We start from the raw sequence: 22,484 nt of genomic DNA on the forward strand, positions 1-22,484 counted from the left end.
ACTCTGAATGAAATGAGAAGCCAGTGGAGGATTCTCACCAGAGGAGTGACATATTTAAACGTGTATTTTAAAATGATAGCTCTGGAAGAATAAAAATGCAAACAGGGAGATCAAGGGAGAGAGAACAGTGGAGTCTGAATCACGGTGGTATCTGTGGAAGAGGTAAGAAGTACTTGAATTCTAGATACTTTCTGAAAGTAAAGCTGAAATCATTTGCTAGTGGATTAGCTATAGCATGGGAAAGAAAGAAAGGAATTAAAGATGACTCCAAAGCATTTAGCTAGAGAACTAGAAAATTAACATTCCCATGGATTGAGATGAACAAATACCACAAGAGGAGTAGGTTTGGAATCAAAATAAGAAGCCTGATTTTGGAAAACATGAGGTTACCATCCTGTGCTGTCCAAATCAGCAGTTACTGACCATATGTGGGTATTTAAATTTACATTTTAATTAATGAAAATTAAATAAAATTTAAAATTCAATTCCTCAGTTGCACTCGCCGTGTTTAAAGTGCTTCCATACCCACCTAGACGGGGTTAGTGCCGATGTATTGAATAGTGCAGATGATACATTGCATTTCCATCACTGCAGAAAGTTCTGTTGGGCAGTACTGGAGAGACATTAAGCCTTTACTATGTGCTGGGCCCTATGCGAAGTGCTACAAGTCAGGCAATGTTGTATCTTTTTTTTTTTTAACATCTTTATTGGGGTATAATTGCTTTACAATGGTTAGTTTCTGCTTTATAACAAAGTGAATCAGTTATACATATACATATGTTCCCATACCTCTTCCCTCTTGCATCTCCCTCCCTCCCACCCTCCCTATCCCACCCCTCCAGGCGGTCACAAAGCACCAAGTTGATCTCCCTGTGCTATGCGGCTGCTTCCCACTAGCTATCAACCTTACATTTGGTAGTGTATATATGTCCATGCCTCTCTCTCGCTTTGTCACAGCTCACCCTTCCCCCTCCCCATATCCTCAAGTCTGTTCTCTAGTAGGTCTGTGTCTTTTACAAAGGGTATAACTAGAGTTCAGAGGAGTTAAGTAACCCTGCCCTAAGTCACACAATTCTTAAAAGGGTAGAGAGCCAGAATTGGATTCCAGTATTGTCTGCTTCCAAAGCCCCAACACTTAAATCATCACACTAAATTTTAGAGAGATTAAACCAGTTTGAAATTAAACGTGACATCTATAGGGAAATGTCCAATAAGTTATCGGCAATAAAGTGTTGAAGCATAGAGAAGAAAACAGGAGATCTGATAGACCTGGGTGAAACTCAGGGAGTGAAACTCCCAACACATGCAGTGTGTTGTAGAACTAAACAGAATACATTCCAACATACTACCAGTTAAGAGAAAATAAAAATATTCAATGAAGGCACTAGTTTATACCTTTTGATAAGGGGTGAACTGATGTTAAAGGATTGCTTAGCAGAAAGAAGGGCTTGATTGACACTAGATAAGATGAAGCTGAGCTGCATTTGTTCTTGTTCTACCCAGTGGTTCTCAACTAGGTATGCTACCATACCCTTAGAAGACATCTGGAAATGTATAGGGTGTTTGGGGTAGACTGATGGGTGCCATGGGCATTTTGTGGCAATGATCTTAGGACACCGACTTGCCACAGCTCAGCACAATGAAGAAAAGTTCTCTCACCCAAAATGTCAACAACTCCCCCCATGGAAGAAACATGGGCCTACCCTTCCTCTAGTAATACTCCACTGTCCATAAACTGAAGCAATACAGACATTAGAACATGGTGTGGTTGCACAGGTTTTAGTCAGATGAACTTGTGCTCCAATCTGTTCTGACTCGTACTAGCTGTATGGCTCGGTATCATTACCTAGACCCTGAGACTTAGTTTCCTCATCTAAGTAATGCAGAAAACAATTGTTAATACACATCATTTAGGGTGGTTCTGAGAATTATAAAACTCTTAAAAGTACTTGGCCCAGTGTTCGGTTCAGGGAGTCATATGAATGGACACTATTATTAGAAGTGGAAAAGGGGGATGAAAGAGGAACTCTAGTATGGAGATGAAAATAAACAAATGAAATTCAAATAGAAAAGGAAGTCTAGACCAGCACTGTCCAACTAAAAATATGGACCCCCCCCCTCAAAAAAAAGGCCAGCACATGTAATTTTTTTTAGCACATGTAATTTTTAAATATTCCCTAGCCACATTAAAAAAGACAAGCAACAGGTAAAATTAATTTGATTAATATACAATATTTAGGTAACCAACTGTATCCAAAAATATGATTTCAACATGTAATCAATATAAAAAAAAATCAGAGGTGTTTTCCTTTTTTTTTTTTTTTTTTTTGGTATAAAGTTCTTTAAATCTTATGTGTATTTTACTTACCCAGTGCTCATCAGCCACCTGGGGCTACAGCTATATATTGGACAACACAGAGCTAGGGTATCAGTGAGTCCAACTCTTTCATTGACTGCTAGCTCTCAGTAATTAAAGATTCTTGCCAGCTAATATTTTAGTGCCTAGAGAGTAGTTTCAGAAAAGTCTCAGTTATTACATTTAGGTACTTTAAACTCAGGATCTTTATACCACTGAGAAGAGGCAGTGCTGTAGAATGATTGACCAGTCATGAGTGGACTCCATGAGTTGTAGGTTCCCACTCCAACTCTCCTGCTTCCTATGTCCTTGAACAAGTTAGGTAGTCAAAAACCTATTTTCTTATTTGTAGCACATAGATGATGTTACTAGCTCCCCTAAGTATTGCTCTGAGGATCATGTACATAGTTTTAGCCCAGTGCCTATAGGAATTTCTCCAAATGTGAATTGCAGATAGTTGTTATTTGGCTTGAGAAATTGGACAGGAGTCACTAGAATTCTAGTTATTCTTTATATATACACACAAGTATTTCATTCAGAGCTCGATTACTTTTACGGCTTTTGTTAATGAGCACACTATGTACTTTCAAAGATGAGTGTTTCTTGTCAAGTGCAATGACTTGTCCTTGTGTTCAGATATACCTTAACCTCTGGAAGACTGCCTGGCACATGGTAGGTCCTCAGAAAGTTTATTAAATGAATTTCTGGCTCAGAATTCCTGAGTAATAGTTATAAGCACACTATTAACAGTATGATTTAACCTTTATTCTAATATTTAAATTATAAAGTTTATTTATGTAGCTATTTTTCAACGAGAACAGTCTCTGTCACAAATTTAAGATTCTTGAGTTGATACAAAGTTCAAATAGCATAGGGCAAGATTAATGATTGGTAGTTTATTTGCCACAGAAGTAGTTCTACATATAAATTACTAAAATATAATCTCAATATGGTAACCTCAAGGCTACCCCAGAATTTATTCCATTCATAAATGTTAAAACTCATCACTAAATTCCTATAAAGCTTAAAAAAACATGCAAAACTGGTATAGCACAAACAGATTTATTTACTAACCAAAGAGATGATCCTAATTAAACCAACACTTTGAAATAGTTAAAGTAAAATGTTTGTGATAAAGATAATTGAACACAGTAATGAAAAAAAAAGAAGTATGGAGATTTGCTCATTGAACTGAGCTTGTTCATCCTCTCAGCTTCCTATCCAAAATGATGATGAAAGTTTTACTCTACTTTTTCATAGACCCGAGTACAGGTGACATTGTTCATGACACATACCTAGGAGAAAGAGTGATATTAGAAGAGTCAGGTTAGTCTTACATCACAGGGCAATGGTGATAGTTAAATGCTAGGACCACAATCCTACAAAACGTTGTAATCTACTTCATAGACGAAGAAAATGCACTTTAGGATTCCTGGGTTTGAAAAGCTAGAACCTGTTATTTTGCTTATGACATGCATATGCTTAACTGAAAACTAAATACTGATTTGCAATATCTAAACTATTCATTCAGTCTCAGCAAACACTATTCCTCATATTAAAGAAGCAGAAAAACGTATGCCTAAGAATATATAGACATTTTTTTACAAATTGAAGGTTTGTGGCAACCCTGCATTGAACAAGTCTATTGGCGCCATTTTTCCAACATCATTTGCTCACTTCCTGTCTCTGTGTCACATGTTAGTAATTCTCACAATATTTCAAACTTTTTCATTATTATTATATTGGTTTTGGTGATCAGTGATTAGTGATCTTTGGTATTACTATTGTAATTTGGGGGCAGTTATTAGCAATAAAGTTTTTTTGTTTGTTTTTCTTTTTTTTTGCAGTACACGGGCCTCTCACTGTTGTGGCCGCTCCCGTTGCGGAGCACAGGCTCCAGACGCGTAGGCTCACGGGCCCAGCCGCTCCACGGCATGTGGGATCCTCCCAGACCAGGGCACGAACCCGTGTCCCCTGCATCGGCAGGCGGGCTCTCAACCACTGCGCCACCAGGGAAGCCCTAAAGTATTTTTTTAATTGAGGTATGTATATTGTTTTTTCAGACATAAGGCTATTGCACACTTAACATAATAGTATAAACATAACTTATATGCACTGGGAAACCAAAAAATTCACATGACTCACTTTATTGTGATACTCAGTTTATTGCGGTGGTCTGGAATCCAACCTGCAATATCTCTGAAGTGTGCCTGAACTGTAAATGTAGCAGCAGAGCATGGACTAAACCCAGCTCCTGCTACATCCTCCAGTACATCATCTCACTTCTCTATCTCTACAAAGGGCTTTCTTAGTTATTAGTGTTTTGTATTTACCTTGTTACTCTGCAGTTTTTTCCTTTCCAAACCTAGTTCTCCTGCTCATGATCAGTGATACAGAACACCTATGTAAACTACGAGTTCAAACAAGAAGCGCAATAAAATAGAAGATGTCAGACACTTACCACCACTAATTTTCCGTCTTCCACTTTTCTTGTTATTATGCTTTCCTTTCCATCCCATTCCTGACGTTGAACCAATGCGCCATCTGTAAAGTTGCAGACAGTCTGCCAAAATAAAGCATACTTTTTAATCTTCCAAAGTACAATAAAAGAGAGTTTCTGTGACTCATAACCTCCTTAACCAACATTTTTTCATCTTTTCCCTTCCGAGTCTACTTCATTAGCCCATACTGATTTCATTCGTAACACAGTTTACGCTTTTCAATCAAGATGCACATAAGAGATACGCACTCTTTCTCGTGTCCCTTCAACTATTTTTACAAAATAGACTATGTTGTGAAGCTGGTACTTTCACTAATTTGTCACAACTCAATTCATAAAACAACTTGTGACTTTTTCATTAAGTTCTTGCCTGGAAGCAGTAAGACTGTTATTAATAGAATCTATCATTCTAGAAGCTTCTGTGATATTATAAGTTAGGACTGACCTGAGTTTTTCTGCCATCAGCTGTAGTCTCTTCAAACTTCTCTCCCAGGATGCAGGAAAACTGTGTTGTTTTCAAAGCGGTCTCAGTTTTTATGGTGAGGTTTTTGCCGTCGGAAGTGATGATACAGTCCGGTTTAGCTATTGCACCCATTTTTCGCAGAGCTAGCCCCACTCCTGTAGAATGTTATATCGTGTTAAACAACAGGAAGACCAAAGTTATAGTTTACATAATAAAAGCAGCAATTCAATTGTAATCACTATGCTGTGCATATTTTCACCTATTCACTTATCAATAACCACCGTGAACACATATCCAGTGCTCACCATGTGTTCATACTTGACATATATTATTCATGGCAGCCTTATGACAACCTTGTGGAAGGTGGATACACTGTCTCCATTTTACAGATGAGAAGGTGAGGCACTGATGTAATTCACTCAAGCTCATTCAGCTAGGGAGGGAGGGGGCTGCGAACCAACAATGCAGGCAGGCCGTGGGCCTCCAAATAGCTCAGCCACCACGCTCTGCTGGCTTTCAGAAAGTTAGGGAAGATATCTGAACTTCTACAATTTCCTCAATTCTGCCAACCATTGTATTCTATGACTCCAGCACACAGTCTGGCACATAAAAGGTCCCTGATAAATATTTGATTAGCAGACTATACAAAATCAACATTGATCCTGAGATACGCCAATTACACAAAGTTTTAAGAATTAACTGCACAATCATAACGCTAGCAAACAGGAAAAATCTTACCCTCAAACAGAGTAACTATTTCAGAGCTGTGTAACTCAATTACTGTATTGATATATTTAATTTATAATCTGTGTATGTCCCCTTAACGTTAACATTTAGTAGGAAACTTAGTTCTAGGCGAAATCTCGGTTTCACAGATGAGGAGATTACAACCTAGACAGAGGAACTGACTTGATGATGAACACTCAGCCAGGCTTGAAATGTCCCCGTGAAGACTTCTCTTTTGCCAGCTCAAGGCTGGTGCCTTGTTTTGTTAGAGTCATTAGATATTCTCACTTTGGACAAATAAAAGGCTCTGCTTTTCCTACACCTTGACTGCTCTCTAATGAATTGAGCCTTGACAACCTTCATGACTCCAGAACTCTGGAAACCAGCCATCTGATAAACACATTCGCTTTCAATGGGCAGAGAAACAGCCTTCTCCGGTCCTCACACATGTGAACAGACACAAATGTGTTTCTTTGATTTGAGAACGTTAGGTGGCTTTACTCACAGGCTCGTAAAGACACTCAAGAGTCACCACAGAACCAGCCTTAAGCAGCCGCTGTCTTGCATAAAGGTTAGTGAAGGTGTGTTTCCGAAGTACCTCAGGGCCTAGGTCTTTGTAGCGACTTGTGCACCAGAAAGCAGTCATGCTAACATTTGTGGGAGGGCGACTTCTAAAGCGTCCCCCAGTCCCAGCAGTTGTCTCAGATAGGATCTTTGCCATGCTTCACCATCCCACTTCCTAGGGGCCTGTGACAAAGGTTCATCTTTGTTTGCCAGTCTACCCAGTGTTTCAACCAGCATGCAATCGTTGTCACCGGCTCAGGAAAAAGACAGGAGAAAATTCAGTACTATTTTGAGTGACAACTTGAATCTTCCTACAGAGACTCATCCTTCCTTGGAAGGCTTTTAATAAGTCAAGTGCCTTCTGCAAAGCCACAGCCATCTTGGATGTGGTAGGAAAGCAGCCGCAGGAGGGACCGGCAGTTTCTGATCGCGGTTTCCCAACAAAGCCTCTCTGCCCTCCACCCTCTAGATGCAGAGGCCAGGGCCGCGGCGCACTGCCTCCCCATCCCCGGGCACAGTCAACCTCACTGCGCTCCTCCCACAGGCCACCCGCCAACAGTACAGCGCCGCCAGTGCCACGCCTCCGAGCGCCGCTCTGGGGCGCGGAGGCGAGGATGCCCCGATGTTCCCCGGTGAGCCGTGCCAACCCAAAGGGCCCGGCGCACCCGGAGAGGGCGGGTGGGGGACCTGCGGGTAAGGGAGATGCAGCCGAGAGCGGAATGGAAGCTGAAGCAGTAGCCCGGTTCAGACCCTCTAAAGGATTTCTGCTAGAAACCGCGTCCCCGTGGAGAAGAGGGAGGGGACCCCGCGCGCCATCTAGGAACAAAGATGCGGCAGGGTGGGCAAGGCGAGTGGGTGCGGCCACGACGGAGTGAGTGCGAGTGGGAGGACGGGGTCAGGATTAGGGAGGACGAGTAGTGGAGGAAAAAAAATAGGTAAAGTTAAGAGGGCTGCCTGGAGGGGTCGAAAGAAGTGAAGTTGGGGGTGGGAGGGGGGGTGAGCGCGCTAAAGGCAGGGAGCAAGTGCGGTGGCGCCCAGGGGAAAGCAGCAGAGAGCGGGGCAGACCGAGAGGCCCACGCTCTCCCCGCCGCTCGCCCGTGACGGAGGTGGAAGAGGATAACGGGGTCGGCGATAGGCAGCCAAGCATGCCCAGCCTCTGAGCCCAGCACGCCGAAGGGGACCTAGGGACAGATAGACATACACGTGCCACGTTGCAGCGCCGCATGCTGGGGAACCTCACCTACTTCCTTCATGTATTCGTCAAAGCCTTTGCTCTCTACTAAGCACCATCTTCCTACCAGCTGCTGAATGGTGGCCATGGTGGGCGCGGGCGGGCGAGCGTGCAGAGAAAGCGAAGGAGGGTCGGGCGCCGGGAACCTGGCGTGCGGACGCCAGGCCACCGCGGCTGCTTTATAAAGGCGGAGCGCGCGCAGGGCGGCGCCCGGCGGCCAATGAGAGGAGCGCCTCGCCCGCCCGGCACCCCGCCTCCGGGCCTCGCTCCGGGGGTCCAGACAGGCAAACCCGCTCCACCTGCCCCGGCCGCGAGGACTCCTCCGGCGCCTCCTGCAAGCAGGGACTCGCCCGGCGCGCCCCACACCACACCGGACGCCAGCCCCTGCACCTTCCCGCGCCTCCTTACGCCCAGGAAGCCAGAGGGGCTACCGGCGGACCCGGCCCACAGATCCCACGTCAAGCTGCCGCCCCTCTTCCATTCAAAACACCCCCAAAGAATCGATTAGCCTTCGCTCCGCTCCAATGGCAGGAATTGATTGATCGGTAGTTTGATTGATCGATTGATAAACTTCTTTGCCTCACTAGTCACTGCTCGCAGACGGGGCAAACCCTCATCCCACACCCTCCTGAGACAACCCGTTCTCCCCACCCTCAGGCCACTCCCGGACCAAATGGGGCCTCAGGATGGGTGTATACCTGTGTTGAGTTAGACCATTTTATCAGAAAGTGCTGGGTGGATGGAGATGTCCCAAGAAGTTGGTTTTCCAAACTCAGATTCTGTAGCAGGTATCAGCTTAAGTGACTGCCACTGCTATTAAATGTTCTCATTCAAGTATGTTTTATATTTTCAGTTTCCCCTCAGGCTCCCAAGTCTTTAGATTCCAGTGCTTCTCCTCTTCACCTTTAATCATAATAATTCCCTGGGTTTGTATGTAGAACGTCATACTTTTCAAAGTGTGCTTGTCGCAGTATCTTACTTGGTGCTCCTGGGTTTCTGTGGGAGTGAGCTGGGATGAGGTGAGGAAGTTGCCACACAGAGAGGGTAGCCAACTTGGTGGGGATAAAGTCCATTTACTGAGTGCCTCCTTGCTGGATGCTGTACTTCCTGGCTCCTTTATATCCATTAACTGATCTCCGCTAGATCTTTGCTGAAGAATATTATCCCAACTTTCTGAAAGAGAGATATGGCAGGGAAAGTTTGCAGAGTGGCAGAACCAGAATGCCTGCCCAGATCCTTCTCACTCTAGACCTTGTGAAATAGGTCCACACCTGGCTCACTCTCCTCAAGGGATTAAGAGTAGAGGCTACAGTCCCCTGAACTATTCCAAGACACTAGCTCTTGTACCTTCCCTAACAAACTGAAACCTCAGCTTGGTTTGTCATCTCCCCGCGTGACTCAGGACATTTACTCCCCTGCACTGTAGCCCTTTCAAGTTCCTGCCCTAATTTTAGGGTCATCCCAGTTTTCCTTGTGGTACCATTTTAATACTGAGCGACTCAGGCCATGCAGTTGTGCCACTAAGGGCCGGTAGGTCACACACCTGAGGCTCTACTGCTCAGCAAACATTCACATTCTGAGGGCAGCTGGGCGCGTCATTTGCTCAGCAAAGCAAGTGCTGGCTTCCAGACACTTAGCGCGGCCCGCTGCCCCTCCTCCTGGAGAAGCAGTTCCTACGTGTTTGGACTTGCCTTCTTAATGTGCTAGTTCGGCAGGTTTCGTCCATTTTTGTATAGAATATGGTAATAATAGCCAGGACTCAGTGCCAGAATACTAATTTTTAGATTATCATAGTCAACCATGCTATAGAAATATCAGAAGGAAATTGGCACTATAGTACTAAATACTCAGGTACTTAAATTGTTTTTATACCAGAGGCATTACCCAAAACTTATCTTTTAAGCACAGTCTTTGATGTGATGAGTGTGTAGATGAAAAATGTCCCCGCCACATCAGTAAACAAAGGATGCTGCAACCATCAAGGCCTCAGCCACAGCAGCGCCCTGACTGTGCACCGGAGGGGATTCAGGATGGAAAAAAGCAAAATACTGGCCCTAGATAGTTAAGGCCCGTATCAAAGGCCCAGACCCTTGCATCTTCCCATATATAGAAAAGCGTTAACTTTGTTAACTTGAGATGTCTGGTTTTCTTTAATTAACAGTAGTCTTCTGGTGCTCTATCTGGTTTTTGTTGTAAAAATTCCTCTATATGCTGACTCCTTCATTCCCTCTTTGGAGCAGTCCCTCAGAGCTATTGGAGAGGCTGTCTTCCAGGCTTAAGTCCTCAGAAACTCCACCAAATAAAACGTAATTCTCAACATTTAGGTTGTGCATTTTTTTCAGTTGACAAGTGGAAACAATCCTTTCGTGGTTAAAACACATCAACAAACATAAGAGATATAGGCCAAAATGCCTGTTACTGTCTCTCATGGAACAAAGAGGAAGGGCATTGTGATTGCTCTGCTACTGTGGGCAACACACTTAATCCCTTGTTGTCTGATGCCTCTCATCCCTATTACAAATACAGAGAGAGATTGAAGTCAATTATTTCTAAGGAACCTCAAGCCCAAAATTCAGATTCCCTTCCTTTCTTATGAATACTAGTAACGGGGCTTCCCTGGTGGCGCAGTGGTTGAGAGTCCGCCTGTCGATGCAGGGGACACGGGTTCGTGCCCCGGTCTGGGAAGATCCCACGTGCTGCGGAGTGGCTGGGCCCGTGAGCCATGGCCGCTGAGCCTGCGCGTCCGGAGCCTGTGCTCTGCAACGGGAGAGGCCACAACAGTGAGAGGCCCGCATACCGCAAAAAAAAAAAGAATACTAGTAATGGATTACAAGCTCTGAAAAACATTGAATACTTTCTTAACCTGCTAATTAAAGTCCTGTTCTAGACTACTTAACTTGAACCCAGTATAAGTGCAAAAACCAAATCTGTTGTGAAAACAAATCTGATTAAAGTCTTGTATGACTTCACGGGACTGTGGACAAAAAATATCGCCTGCTATTTCAGTAAACAGAGGGTGTTGCTGTGGCCATAAAAGCCGCCCCCAATGTGTGCTCTGAAGGGATTCAGGATGGAGGGAGAACAGCATCTTGGCCCTAAGTAGTTAAGGTGCATAGCAAAAGAATAATTTCAAGGAGCCCAGACTCTTGCATCTTCCCATACAAAGAAAAGCACTAAAATCATTAACTCGAGATGTCTGTTTTTTGTGTGTTTAGCAGTAATATTTTGATATTCAACTACATGGTTTTGTTTTTTTTTTACTGACACAAAGTCCTCTATATCCTGGCTCTTCCCTTACCTCTTTGGAGCAGTCCCTCAGAGCTATCTGAGAGGCTGTATCCCAGGCTTAAGTCCTTGAAAGTCCACTGAATAAAACATAATCTCAGTTTTTAGGTTGTGCATTTTTTTCAGTCGACGGGATGGTTGAGTATCTCTTCATTGGAAAAAGGGAGGAGAATTATCACTTGATTGAGATTAATTACATTACAATACAAGGAACAAGGGACAACAGTTTTATCCTAGCCTATCCTTACAAACAGAAGGAACTGTGCCGGTCATTAGTTTTAGTGGTAGCACAGTGACAGTATAGGTGTCACATCATGTGTTCCTTCATGCTGGAGGATAATAATACATTATTCTTGTAGATGAAAATGGTGGAAGAATCCTGAATTACTAGCGACTCTTCCCCCAGTGGCTCTAGTAGACTACTAGTTATAAGACAGATGCAATTTTCTTTAATATCTCTAAACCTCAGTTTTCTCATCTATGGGATTAAGGAGGTAAGGATTAGATTAATTAATTTCTTAGAATCCTTTCAGTTTATGAAGTACTCCTGCAGTAGTTGATAGCCCTGAGAAATACACTCAAAATTACTCTATTTCCACCTAGTGGTAAAACGGAGTATTTTTCGCAGGTTTTCTTTGATAAGTGTTAGTAGCTTGTCAGCTTCCACAATCGCTTCCAACATACTGTTGGTGTATATCGTGTAATTTTGCTTAAGACAAGTTCCCAGCTGCAGTTTGTATAGATGAATGTACATCCCATAAAGTTAGTTATAATGTATAATCATTTCCTAGGACAGCAAGCATTGGTGGCCTAGAAGCACACTGCTAGTAGAAAAAGAAAGAGCACTACATTAAATGAATCATTGCAGAGATTACACAAAGCAATCCGTGTTCAGACCATTGAGTCTTCTCTAAGTACATACCCAGATGAAGCCAAGAAGGAGGAGGAAAAGCAAAGTGATCACTATAAAGCATTACTTCTCAAATTTTAGTATGCAAATCACCAGGGGGTCTTGTTAAAAACACAGAAACTGGGCTTTCCCTGGTGGCGCAGTGGTTGAGAGTCCGCCTGCCGATGCAGGGGGCACGGGTTCGTGCCCCGGTCTGGGAAGATCCCACGTGCCGCGGAGCGGCTGGGCCCGTGAGCAAGGGCCGCTGAGCATGCGCGTCGGAGACTGTGCTCCGCAACAGGAGAGGCCGCAACAGCGAGAGGCCCGCGTACCGCAAAAAAAAAAAAAAAAAAAAAAAACTGGAAAAAAACCACAGAATCTGATTTAGTAGGTCTCTGGGCATAAGATCGTGCATTTCTAATGAACTCCCAGGTGATGCCAGTGTTTGGGTCTGTTCGCCTGCCCACTTCAATCTATACCCTTAAGTTATATCAAACTTAAAGGTATAAATTGAACAGCATGTAGTGAAATGTTTGCTTTATTTTCCCATGCGTTTTCCCCATGTTGTCTTGCCTCTTGTGTTCCTGAATTCCTCCTTTACAGCGATAGTTTCTCAGTTGAGTGACTCACTGTTAATAAGGAGAAACCAATCTGAGTTTCCAATGAACCACATTCTGTTCTCTAGGTTGGCTAAATGCCATGATTTCCTACAGGAACTGGGAGCTGAGTGGGTGTTATCACTGAGGGAAACCATGATCTTGGTTTGGCTCTATCTTAGAAGGTGGATAAAGAATATTTGTGTCACAAATCTCATGTCTTGTCATCCATCTTGTAGCTTCAAAATAATAGTTAATCCCTCAGGACAAAGCTGAGGTTCCTAATGGCCTTTCTGCCCTGATAGATTAGCAGAACTGAACACAGTGTTTTGGGCACAGTGCAAGATATGGTGCTTATGGGTCCCAGGTAGCCTGGGGACAGGTCTGACTGATGATCGTTGTCATGTTGTAATTATAAACGGTACTCTCACTCCAAGTATCTCAAATTGAATGATGTTGGATGAAGAGTTGTGAAATGTAATTCTCACCTATCCGGCAGTTCCAAAGCCTAAATTTCAAGTATGACATTATCATGGGACTCTAGTATCATCTAATGTAAAACCTGAAGGTTGCCTTACAGGAGGGAAGAAAGGCTGTGAGGCAGAGTCAGTCCTTCTCTATTCATCTGGCCTTACACAAATATGTCATGTGCGCACTGCTCCGCTTATCCACAAATGAAAGGCAAGCACACAACAGACTCCTTTGATTCAAGTCAGCCTGCATTTTTAGACCACCTAACAATCATGTGGAATAGGCTGTAGTCCTTGTCTTCAAGGAGTCTGTCACCTAAGCTTACACCAGTTAAGGAACTGCATTCATATATTTTTTTAAATTTAATCAACATTTAGTAAATTTTTCAACACATTCTGAAAATTTTCAGGTATTAAATGTCTTTGAAAATATCGATAAATTCATTTGATAACATGAGGAGAATTTTCCAAGAATTACCACAGTCTTTTGCAGGGGGTGAGCTGTGTATATCGTCCGTCCTAATTGCTTTCAATTGTATCTGGAAACTAGATTTTTGATTGTTTGTTTGTTGGTGTGTTAGTTTGAACAGGTCATCTCTTTGGCAGGAACAAGGTGGGTGTACCATCCTCTTTAAAACTAATGTGCCAGATGCCGCAAGGCAACCTGAGGTAACCTGTGCTCAGATTAGAAAGACCTTGTCTAATACTGGGTTACAGACTGTGAAGCAACGCACATCAATACCCAGCTCTCCCTTTGTTTTAGTGTTAGTGCATCACCAAGTGAACCATAAACAGACACTCGGCTGTCCCTAAGGTTGTCGCATGTGGTGAGATACACAACCTGCATAGTAAAATCTGCCAGTGTACGACTCACAACAGGGATTCTCCACCACCCTGGCCAGGCTGGGTAAGGACCAGAAGATCCTGCTGTGTTCCCTTTCTCGTGTCATCGACATCCTCTTTTGCGAGAAGAGACTCAGAAGCAAAGCTTAATGATTTTCCCACACATCCTCTGTTACCTCTGTCTTTCCATAGAAATTATAGGTGGATCCAAGGGGGGGGAATATGGCTCTGTTATGACAAGTTTTATTGCATTTGTTGCACAATATAAAATAGTATCACTTCTGCAGCTGTATTAGCAGCACATCATACAAAGTAATAAAAACTCTAATTAGTCAAGAAAGACAGATAAAGGTACCGTAACAAATCCTCTGAGAAGCTACAGACCCAAACCAGTCCAGCAACTGAAGCCTTAAACTTGTCTTTCAGCCTTAAACTGAAATAGATCTTGGAACTCCCTTCTCATCTACTATTCTAGAATAGGTCCAGCTTCTGGAAACAGGAAAGAATGTCACTTACCAGTGTCTCTTTGAACGTTACTTACTATATGAAAGTCACCTTATGCCACTTACCATACAAAAAAAAAAAGTTTTTTTTCAAATTGAATATCTCTCCATTGTATTGTATTTTTGCATTTTGCTTGACATGATCACTTCTGAGATATATTTATAGAAACAGAAGTTGGGCTCCATTACAGAACAGAATATCATAACTGCCTAATATCTCGTTTGAAAGCAAGTGAGGATATAAGTCTGAATTGGAAACAAGATAAAAAGCACTTCAGAATTCAACAAACCTTTTATTAATCACTTGCCAGTAGACATGAGTCTTGTGAAAAATGCAACAAGTTTCCTTTTGCTTTCATCTTTCCTAAGCAAGTGGCAGCAAATCCTCATTTCACAGAGCAAGGCTCCAGCTCTTTCGCACACTGACTTTCACAACCCCAAGCCTTAAGGCCTGGGTGCTCTGAGGGAATCGAACTAGTTCAAGTCAGTTATGCATATTCAGAAGTAAAACTTGATCTCTGGTGCCCACACCCACGTCATAGAATTTTTATTTGCATATTTTGGCAGTAATTTCTGGTCGGACCTGATCTCTGCCCAATTAGCTCTTATTAGTTGAGCAGACGTATTATAAGCAAATCCTTTAAAGTTATATACTTTCACTTCTGAATAGGGATGTGTGACTTGAATTCAGAACTAAAGGAGAATCTTATGTCCATGCCACTCTCTCACTTTGTCACAGCTTACCCATCCCCCTCCCCATATCCTCAAGTCCATTCTCTAGTAGGTCTGTGTCTTTATTCCCGTCTTACCCCTAGGGAATATATACACTACCAAATGTAGAATAGATAGCTAGTGGGAAGCAGCCGCATAGCACAGGGAGATCAGCTCGGTGCTTTGTGACCACCTAGAGGGGTAGGATAGGGAGGGTGGGAGGGAGGGAGACACAAGAGGGAAGAGATATGGGGATATATGTATATGTATAACTGATTCACTTTGTTATAAAGCAGAAACTAACACACCATTGTAAAGCAATTATACTCCAATAAAGATGTTTAAAAAAAAATGAAGGTAGGAGAATTTTCTTTTTTTTTGTCTCATCCAAGCCAAAATATTATTTATCAAAATAAAACTAATGACCTATTATGGTTATTGAATTTCTAGAGCCAGTTTGCCAAAAGCAAGCAAAGTATTTGTGGTATTCACACCAAATCCCAACCAAAGTAGTGGTCAGAAAAGCCATTGTGATAGATCTTTATGAGCCCTCATTTATCAGAAATTTCAATATAATTTATTATCTGAGAAGAAGCCAGATTTCCAGTTGCTCAGAGTAATCTATAGCATACAAGAGGCTGGGTGAATCGTAAAATAGTAACTATAGACCAAAGATTTAGGTTGTACATGGGTAATCATTAAATTCTTCCAAATAGCACTTTCACAGTATTGTGCATCCAGTTAGGCAGAAGTTAAGCTTGCTGTCAAGGTGACCCAGAAGAACCTTCTCCCATAGCACTTGCCTATTGTACCCTTCACTCTGTCCTAATAGGACCACTCTAGGTACCCAGGAGCAGCTTCTGATTCTCCTGTCTCTAGGACATTGTTCATCTCTGGAATGCACCCTTCCTATTCAATCTTTTTTAACAACTTTATAGAGGTATAATTGATATACAAAAAAAAAAGTCACATATTTAATGTATACTATTTGATGAGTTTGGACCTATGCATACACCCTTGAAAGCATCACCACAATCAAGGTAATAAACATATCCATTACCTCCAAAAAAAAAAAAAAGATTCCCTTAATACAAATAAATCCAGTCTCTTATTTAAATCCTTCTGGTGATAGAGACCTCGCTTCCCTACCGAGAAGCCCTTTGTGTGTTTAATTGGGAGAAAGCAATGATCACTATTGTGCTGAAATCTGCTTTCAATAATTTCTAGCTATCGGTCTTAGTTTTACTCTCTGGAATAACATAAAATGTCTGCTCACTTATTCTCTCATGGTGGGCCTATGAGGCCTGTATGTATCTGATGATGATACTTCATCCACATAACAAAGCGAGAGAGAGGCATGGACATATATACACTACCAGACGTAAGGTAGATAGCTAGTGGGAAGCAGCCGCATGGCACAGGGAGATCAGCTCGGTGCTTTGTGACCGCCTGGAGGGGTGGGATAGGGAGGGTGGGAGGGAGGGAGACGCAAGAGGGAAGAGATATGGGAACATATGTATATGTATAACTGATTCACTTCGTTATAAAGCAGAAACTAACACACCATTGTAAAGCAATTATACCCCAGTAAAGATGTTAAAAAAAAAAAGAAAAAGAATAAAACAGAGTACTAAAATCTATTGAACTTGTAAAAAAAAAAAATCATAGGTCAATATCTCTGATAAAAAAAAAATTGCTTACAGATCCAAATATATTATACATAAAATACTTTGGAGAAAGAGACCTATAAATAAAATTCTATAAAATATACGTTATGTGTGTATGTGCGTGTATACCTGTGCATGTACATATATGTATATGTGTGTATGTGTATATATATTCTCTCTCTCTCTCTGTATATATATACACACATAGAGAGAGAGGTATTAATTATAGCAAAAGGAAGAGTGAAAAAGAACAGTAATTCCAATTACATTTTTAATTTAGAGTAAGCTAGAGGCTAGGAAGGACCAAGTAATAATGACTCCAAAAACTTGTTTAACATGACTATTGCAAAACATTCAGAAGAAAAATCATTTCCACTCTACTCAGCATAATTAGAGTATTTCATAATCCAACTGCAGCTATTGTCTGAATGCCATTTTTCCAGAGTAAGCAATAACATAATCCCAAATTACAGGTTTACCAAGACTATCAAATATATTCAGTGATTCAGTATTAAAACACTTCATAGAGAGAAATATTAAGGTGAAAAATAAGAGAAGGGGATTAGCCTAAAATTATTTCTATCAATTCATATTTGGCCTATGAAAATAATAATTAACATGTGATGATTAGAGCAATACTCGTGTATGGATTTTAAATAGCTTTGGGAAATTTAACACTAAAATTAATTATGTGGTTGTTTGGCCTCCACCCTTATCCCTCAGGAAAACCATATATCATAATAACAATATGTGTCATAAACACACACACACAATTTGCTCACTATTTAAACTGTCACAGGGCCTTTTAGTTTCCTTAGAGAAGCTTTTTTTTTAAGTGTCATAATCGTTGTGGTCTCAATTCTCCTTTGCCTTCATTTCAATTGGATAAGCTTATCTCAGGAAGATCGTTTGAGAATTGAGTCAGAGCAACTTTTGTCTATTTCGTAACCCTCTGCTACAACATTTTAAGATACGCCAGGCAAAAAAAAACACTGGCCTCACTCATAAAACAACAATTTTATTAGTTATCCACTCTAAAGTCACAATGGTATAGTTGAAAGAATAGTATCCTAAGATGTAGGAAACCCTAGTTCTCAACTTTTTATTCTGCTACTAAATAACTGTGTAAACTTAGATTTTTGTTTCCTCATCTGAAAAATGAGAACAGAGTAAATCAAAGTTTCAAGGATGTATAAATTTCACAGAGCTTTTCTTTAACAACCTAAAAAGAAAGATGCACTGACAAAAACAACAAAAAACCCTAACTGTGTACTTTAATTATTTGTCATCTAATTTAAGGGTGCAATATAATGGTTGAAAATTAAAATATATGCCACTGACTCTTCAGATTCAGACTCCTGGGAAAATGTCATAATATGATCCTTACTATTTTTGTCCAGCCCCCTTCTGCCCAGCAAGATCTTGCTGAAGGGGGCATTATAAGCAGAGAGATGGAAGAGTCCCCTGAGTCAAGAAAATGGCAAGTGAGAAATTCTCAATAATTTGGGTGAGAGTGGGGGGCAGGTTCTCCAAAGAATCCATAGTAACATCTCATGAAAAAAAAAAAAAGTAGGCAGCTGTAAATATTCACTAAGAGCAAAACAAATTTCAAATGAACTTTATTATTCAGATGTAAATAAGTTGTAGCTCAAACCATTCCAGTCAAATAAGATTTTTTTCTACCTTTTTTTTTTTTTCTTCTTTTCCCCCCGACTAGAGCAGCCAGAGGTAGCCTTGTGGAGTCAGGAAGACCGTTGAGGAGAGGTCTCCACCTTCCCCCACAGAGGTTCTCCAACCTGTGAAGAGGCTGAGGGAAAGCAGGAAATTGCTTGCTTCTTTTTTTTTTTTTTAATGCGGTATGCGGGCCTCTTACTGTTGTGGTCTCTCCCGTTGCGGAGCACAGGCTCCGGACGTGCAGGCTCAGCGGCCATGGCTCACGGGCCCAGCCGCTCCGCGGCATGTGGGATCTTCCCGGACCGGGGCACGAACCCGTGTCTCCCGCATCGGCAGGCGGACTCTCAACCACTGCGCCACCAGGGAAGCCCCTGTTTGCTTCTTGCACAGTGAGAAGTTCCACTCTTTAAACCTGCCAGTTACACGTGTATTGACTTAACGTCTGTGAAATGTGCAAGTTACTCCAGGTTCCTCCTCCTCGCTTAACCCTACTCTCACTTTCCTTCTTTTTTTCCCATGTACTAGGGGATTTCTACCGTTTCTTGAAATAATTGCCAGGGTTGTGCCGAACGTATTATAGAAATCAATTAAGTCAACTGATGCCACTGAAAGCTAATGGTAAGAAGACAGTATCAGTAGATTTGAGCATGAAAGCCTCACTTTTAGGTTACTGGGTTTGCTGTTGTTTGTTGTTGTTGTTGTTTTCCATCACCAGACACTTGACAGCACCATCCTTCATATGACTCCATGTGCTGAAGAAAGGTAATTAAGAATATTGATCCTCTATTAGAAATTGGTGAATTAGAATTGACCATTCATGTAATTAGAAAAAAAAAAAAAAGTGACAACCAAGAGGTTGAGAATGGATTCGGTGATCTAAGAAACTTCGGGTGCTAGAAATACCATGGAGATTAAGCCTCTGTTAATCTTCTGTTTATTAGGGATTACACTGTCTTTTCTTCTTTACCACTTAAGGTATGGGAGGCAGGGGGGAGAGGTTCTCTTTGAAGGCTACAAGTTTAACTTGCTTGTTCAGTTTCTCTTCACATCGGCAAGATGAAAAATTACGGATACGTACCTATTACTCATAAAAAAGTCATTCTCTTTTATTCTCCACACCATCTCCACACTCTCACTAAACTTTTCAGAGACAAGTTAAAGTAATAGATCCATTTCATTTTGCAAATGTACTTCTGGAATTGTCCCTGGCACCTAGGATTACCTAAGGTAAATGACCATCTCTCACAGCTTTTCTCTTAAGGAAGTAAAAAGCAGGTAGAGTCTGTAAGAATTTCTGAAATAAGATTTATAAGAAACTTTCATAAAAGGGTTTGACCTACTTAAAAGAAATGCGTCAGAAGTTTTAGGCACCTGTTGTCAGTTCAATTAACCCTACCTTCTAGAGTGGTGCATTGCAGAAGTTCTGGCATGCTTAGAACTTCCATCCAAACACTATGATAACCATACAACAAATCAGGAAGACCTCAGCGTTCATTCTTGCTGTGACCACAGCACAGCATCCGGGCTTAATGTGCTTCTACCTTCTGAATGGCTTACTGTGGCATTGTTCTTTTCAGACCAATGAATCAACAACAATACAAAGATGATTTTAAAGTGGTTACTCACACATGAGATCATCACACTGGGGCCCTGCCATAGGTTATTAAATTGTCTCAGTTTACAACATACTCTAGAAAACAGTTCCAGCTAGAGAGCTAACACTTACAGCGAGGGAGTAGGTCACAATGAAGTCCAAGAAGACAGCTGAATCACCATGGGTGGAATCAATTAAATCTGCACTAGGGCAGAGGTGATGCTTCCTCTGAGCACCCAGCCTTATTAACAAGTATCAAAAATCAAGATGAGGGCTTCCCTGGCGGCGCAGTGGTTGAGAGTCTGCCTGCGGATGCAGGGGATGCGGGTTCGTGCCCCGGTCCGGGAGGATCCCACATGCCGCGGAGCGGCTGGGCCCGTGAGCCATGGCCGCTGAGCCTGCGCGTCCGGAGCCTGTGCTCCGCGACGGGAGAGGCCACGACAGTGAGAGGCCCGTGTACCGCAAAAAAAAAAAAAAAAAAAAATCAAAAATCAAGATGAAAAGGTAGGGTAGGAACCCTCACATGGCTGGTGAGATTGTACATTAGGACAACCAATTCAGGAATCTGTTTGGAATTATCCACTACAGCTGAACCTTTACACCAAGAGACATACAAAAATGCTCATGGTGGTGTTATTTGTAATAACCACCCCCCAAAATGGGAAGAACTCAAAGCTTCACAACAGTAGAATGAATTTTTTAGTGTGATATATTCATACAGTGGAATAGTATTCAACAGTGAATATGAAAGAACTATGGTTACTTGCAACCACTTGGATGAATTTCATAAACGTGTTGAGCGGAAGAATCCACACAGAGATTAAAAACGTGAATATTCTACTTATTAAAAATTCAAGGGAATTCTCTGGTGGTCCAGTGGTTAGGACTCTGCATTTTCACTGCTGGGCTCAGTCCCTGGTTAGGGAACCAAGGTCAGTTCAGTCCCTGGTCAGGGAACTAAGATCCTGCAAGCTGCTCCGCACGGCTAAAAAAAAAAAAAAAAAAAATTCAAAAATAGATAAAACTCATCTATGATGTTAGAAGCCAAGACAATGGTTTCTTTTCAGAAGGAGAGAAGGTGGAGCCATTGGGAAGGGAATGAGGGGGCTTCAGAGTGCTGGCAAAGTTTTCTATCTGGAAGATGATTACAAGGATGGTTTCATGTTGTGATATTTCACCAAGCTGTACACATAGGATCTGTGTGTTCCTCTCTTTCTCATGTTAGGCTTTAATTGGGAATATTTATTTTTAACAAGAAAATATAAGCATTAGTGAAAGAACTATGAAATATCTTAAGTGTCTCCGGAAAAAGTAAGTGGTTCAATGAAATTCTATGTCTATTACTAATCCTTGCCTATAAAAGATTCTTCTTATTATTTTAATAGTTAGAGGCTATCTAACTTTTTACTTTGTCAGTTTTAACCTGTCGGCTGAGTTCAGCAGTTAAGGAAGTGGATTTTGAGGGGACCACACAATAACTTGATTTTCCACTTCACAAGGTTACACTAACAACCACGAGGGTGATATGTGACTAAGAAATATCTGAGGTCTCCTTTTGGAGACTGTGTGACAGGGTGGAAAAGGGTGGAATTTGGAGCCAGAGGGGACAGAGTTTGAATTTTAGCTCTATTACATACGAGTTGTATGATTTTGACCAAGTCACTTACTTTCTCTGTTTCCTCATCTTTAAAGAAGGATCATGGGACTTCCCTGGTGGCGCAGCGGTTAAGAATCTGCCTGCCAGGGCAGGGGGCAAGGGTTCGAGTCCTGGTCCAGGAAGATCCCACATGCCACAGAGCAACTGAGCCTGCGAGCCACAACTACTGAGCCCGCACGCCACAACTACTGAAGCCTGCACACCTAGATCCCGTGCTCCACAACAAGAGAAGCCACCGCAGTGAGAAGCCCGCGCACGGCAACAAAGAAGACCCAACGCAGCCAAAAATAGATAAATAAATTAATTTTAAAAAAAGAAGGATCATAATACCATTTAAATGAGGGCTATATTATGTATGTATGTATGTTTACTGTATGTGTAAATATAACATATATTATCCAGTGAATGGGAACTATCATTATGAATAGAATTACCTAACCTATTTGTCAACAAAGTAAATAAATGGAACCAATATAAAATGTAAGTTTTATTTTGTTCTCAAGGTTTTTACCTCGTGTTAAAAATGTTCCAAAAGCACAGTCCTAGGCCCCAGCAAACAACTGGTCTATTTCAAAATGTCTGAAGCTGGTACTCTCTGTAGTCTCAAATGCTTTCTTCAGAATCTAAGTAACCATTATGCCCCTGAGGCTTACTTGGTACTACAGTATAACTAGTACTACAGTGTAACTAATGTCTCCCAGATGAGGACTTCACACCCCTGCAATGACTTGCACTTGAACTTCTATCACGGAATG

General features: G+C 41.8%; 1 protein-coding gene across 1 annotated transcript; it reads right to left on the bottom strand.

The window, feature by feature from the left end:
• Positions 1-1,936: 1,936 nt before the first annotated feature.
• On the bottom strand, positions 1,937-7,979 carry FABP5 (fatty acid binding protein 5). Its single transcript, XM_079901942.1, has 4 exons — positions 7,850-7,979; positions 5,302-5,474; positions 4,818-4,919; positions 1,937-3,651 (listed from the first exon to the last, which is right to left on the bottom strand). Exons 1-4 carry the CDS (start codon positions 7,926-7,928, stop codon positions 3,598-3,600), a joined length of 408 nt encoding a protein of 135 aa, XP_079758068.1. The 5' UTR covers positions 7,929-7,979; the 3' UTR covers positions 1,937-3,597.
• Positions 7,980-22,484: the final 14,505 nt, after the last annotated feature.

This window comes from Stenella coeruleoalba (genome assembly GCF_951394435.1).
Source record: "Stenella coeruleoalba genome assembly, chromosome: 17".
NCBI classification, from domain to species: domain Eukaryota; kingdom Metazoa; phylum Chordata; class Mammalia; order Artiodactyla; family Delphinidae; genus Stenella; species Stenella coeruleoalba.

Coding starts and splice junctions, on each gene's coding strand:
- FABP5 (XM_079901942.1), bottom strand. CDS start 7,928: ATGGCCACCATTCAGCAGCTGGTAGGAAGATGGTGCTTAGTAGAGAGC. Junction 5,475..7,849: donor CGAATACATGAAGGAAGTAG/GTGAGGTTCCCC, acceptor AACATTCTACAG/GAGTGGGGCTAGCTCTGCGA. Junction 3,652..4,817: donor AAGACGGAAAATTAGTGGTG/GTAAGTGTCTGA, acceptor TCTTTCTCCTAG/GTATGTGTCATGAACAATGT.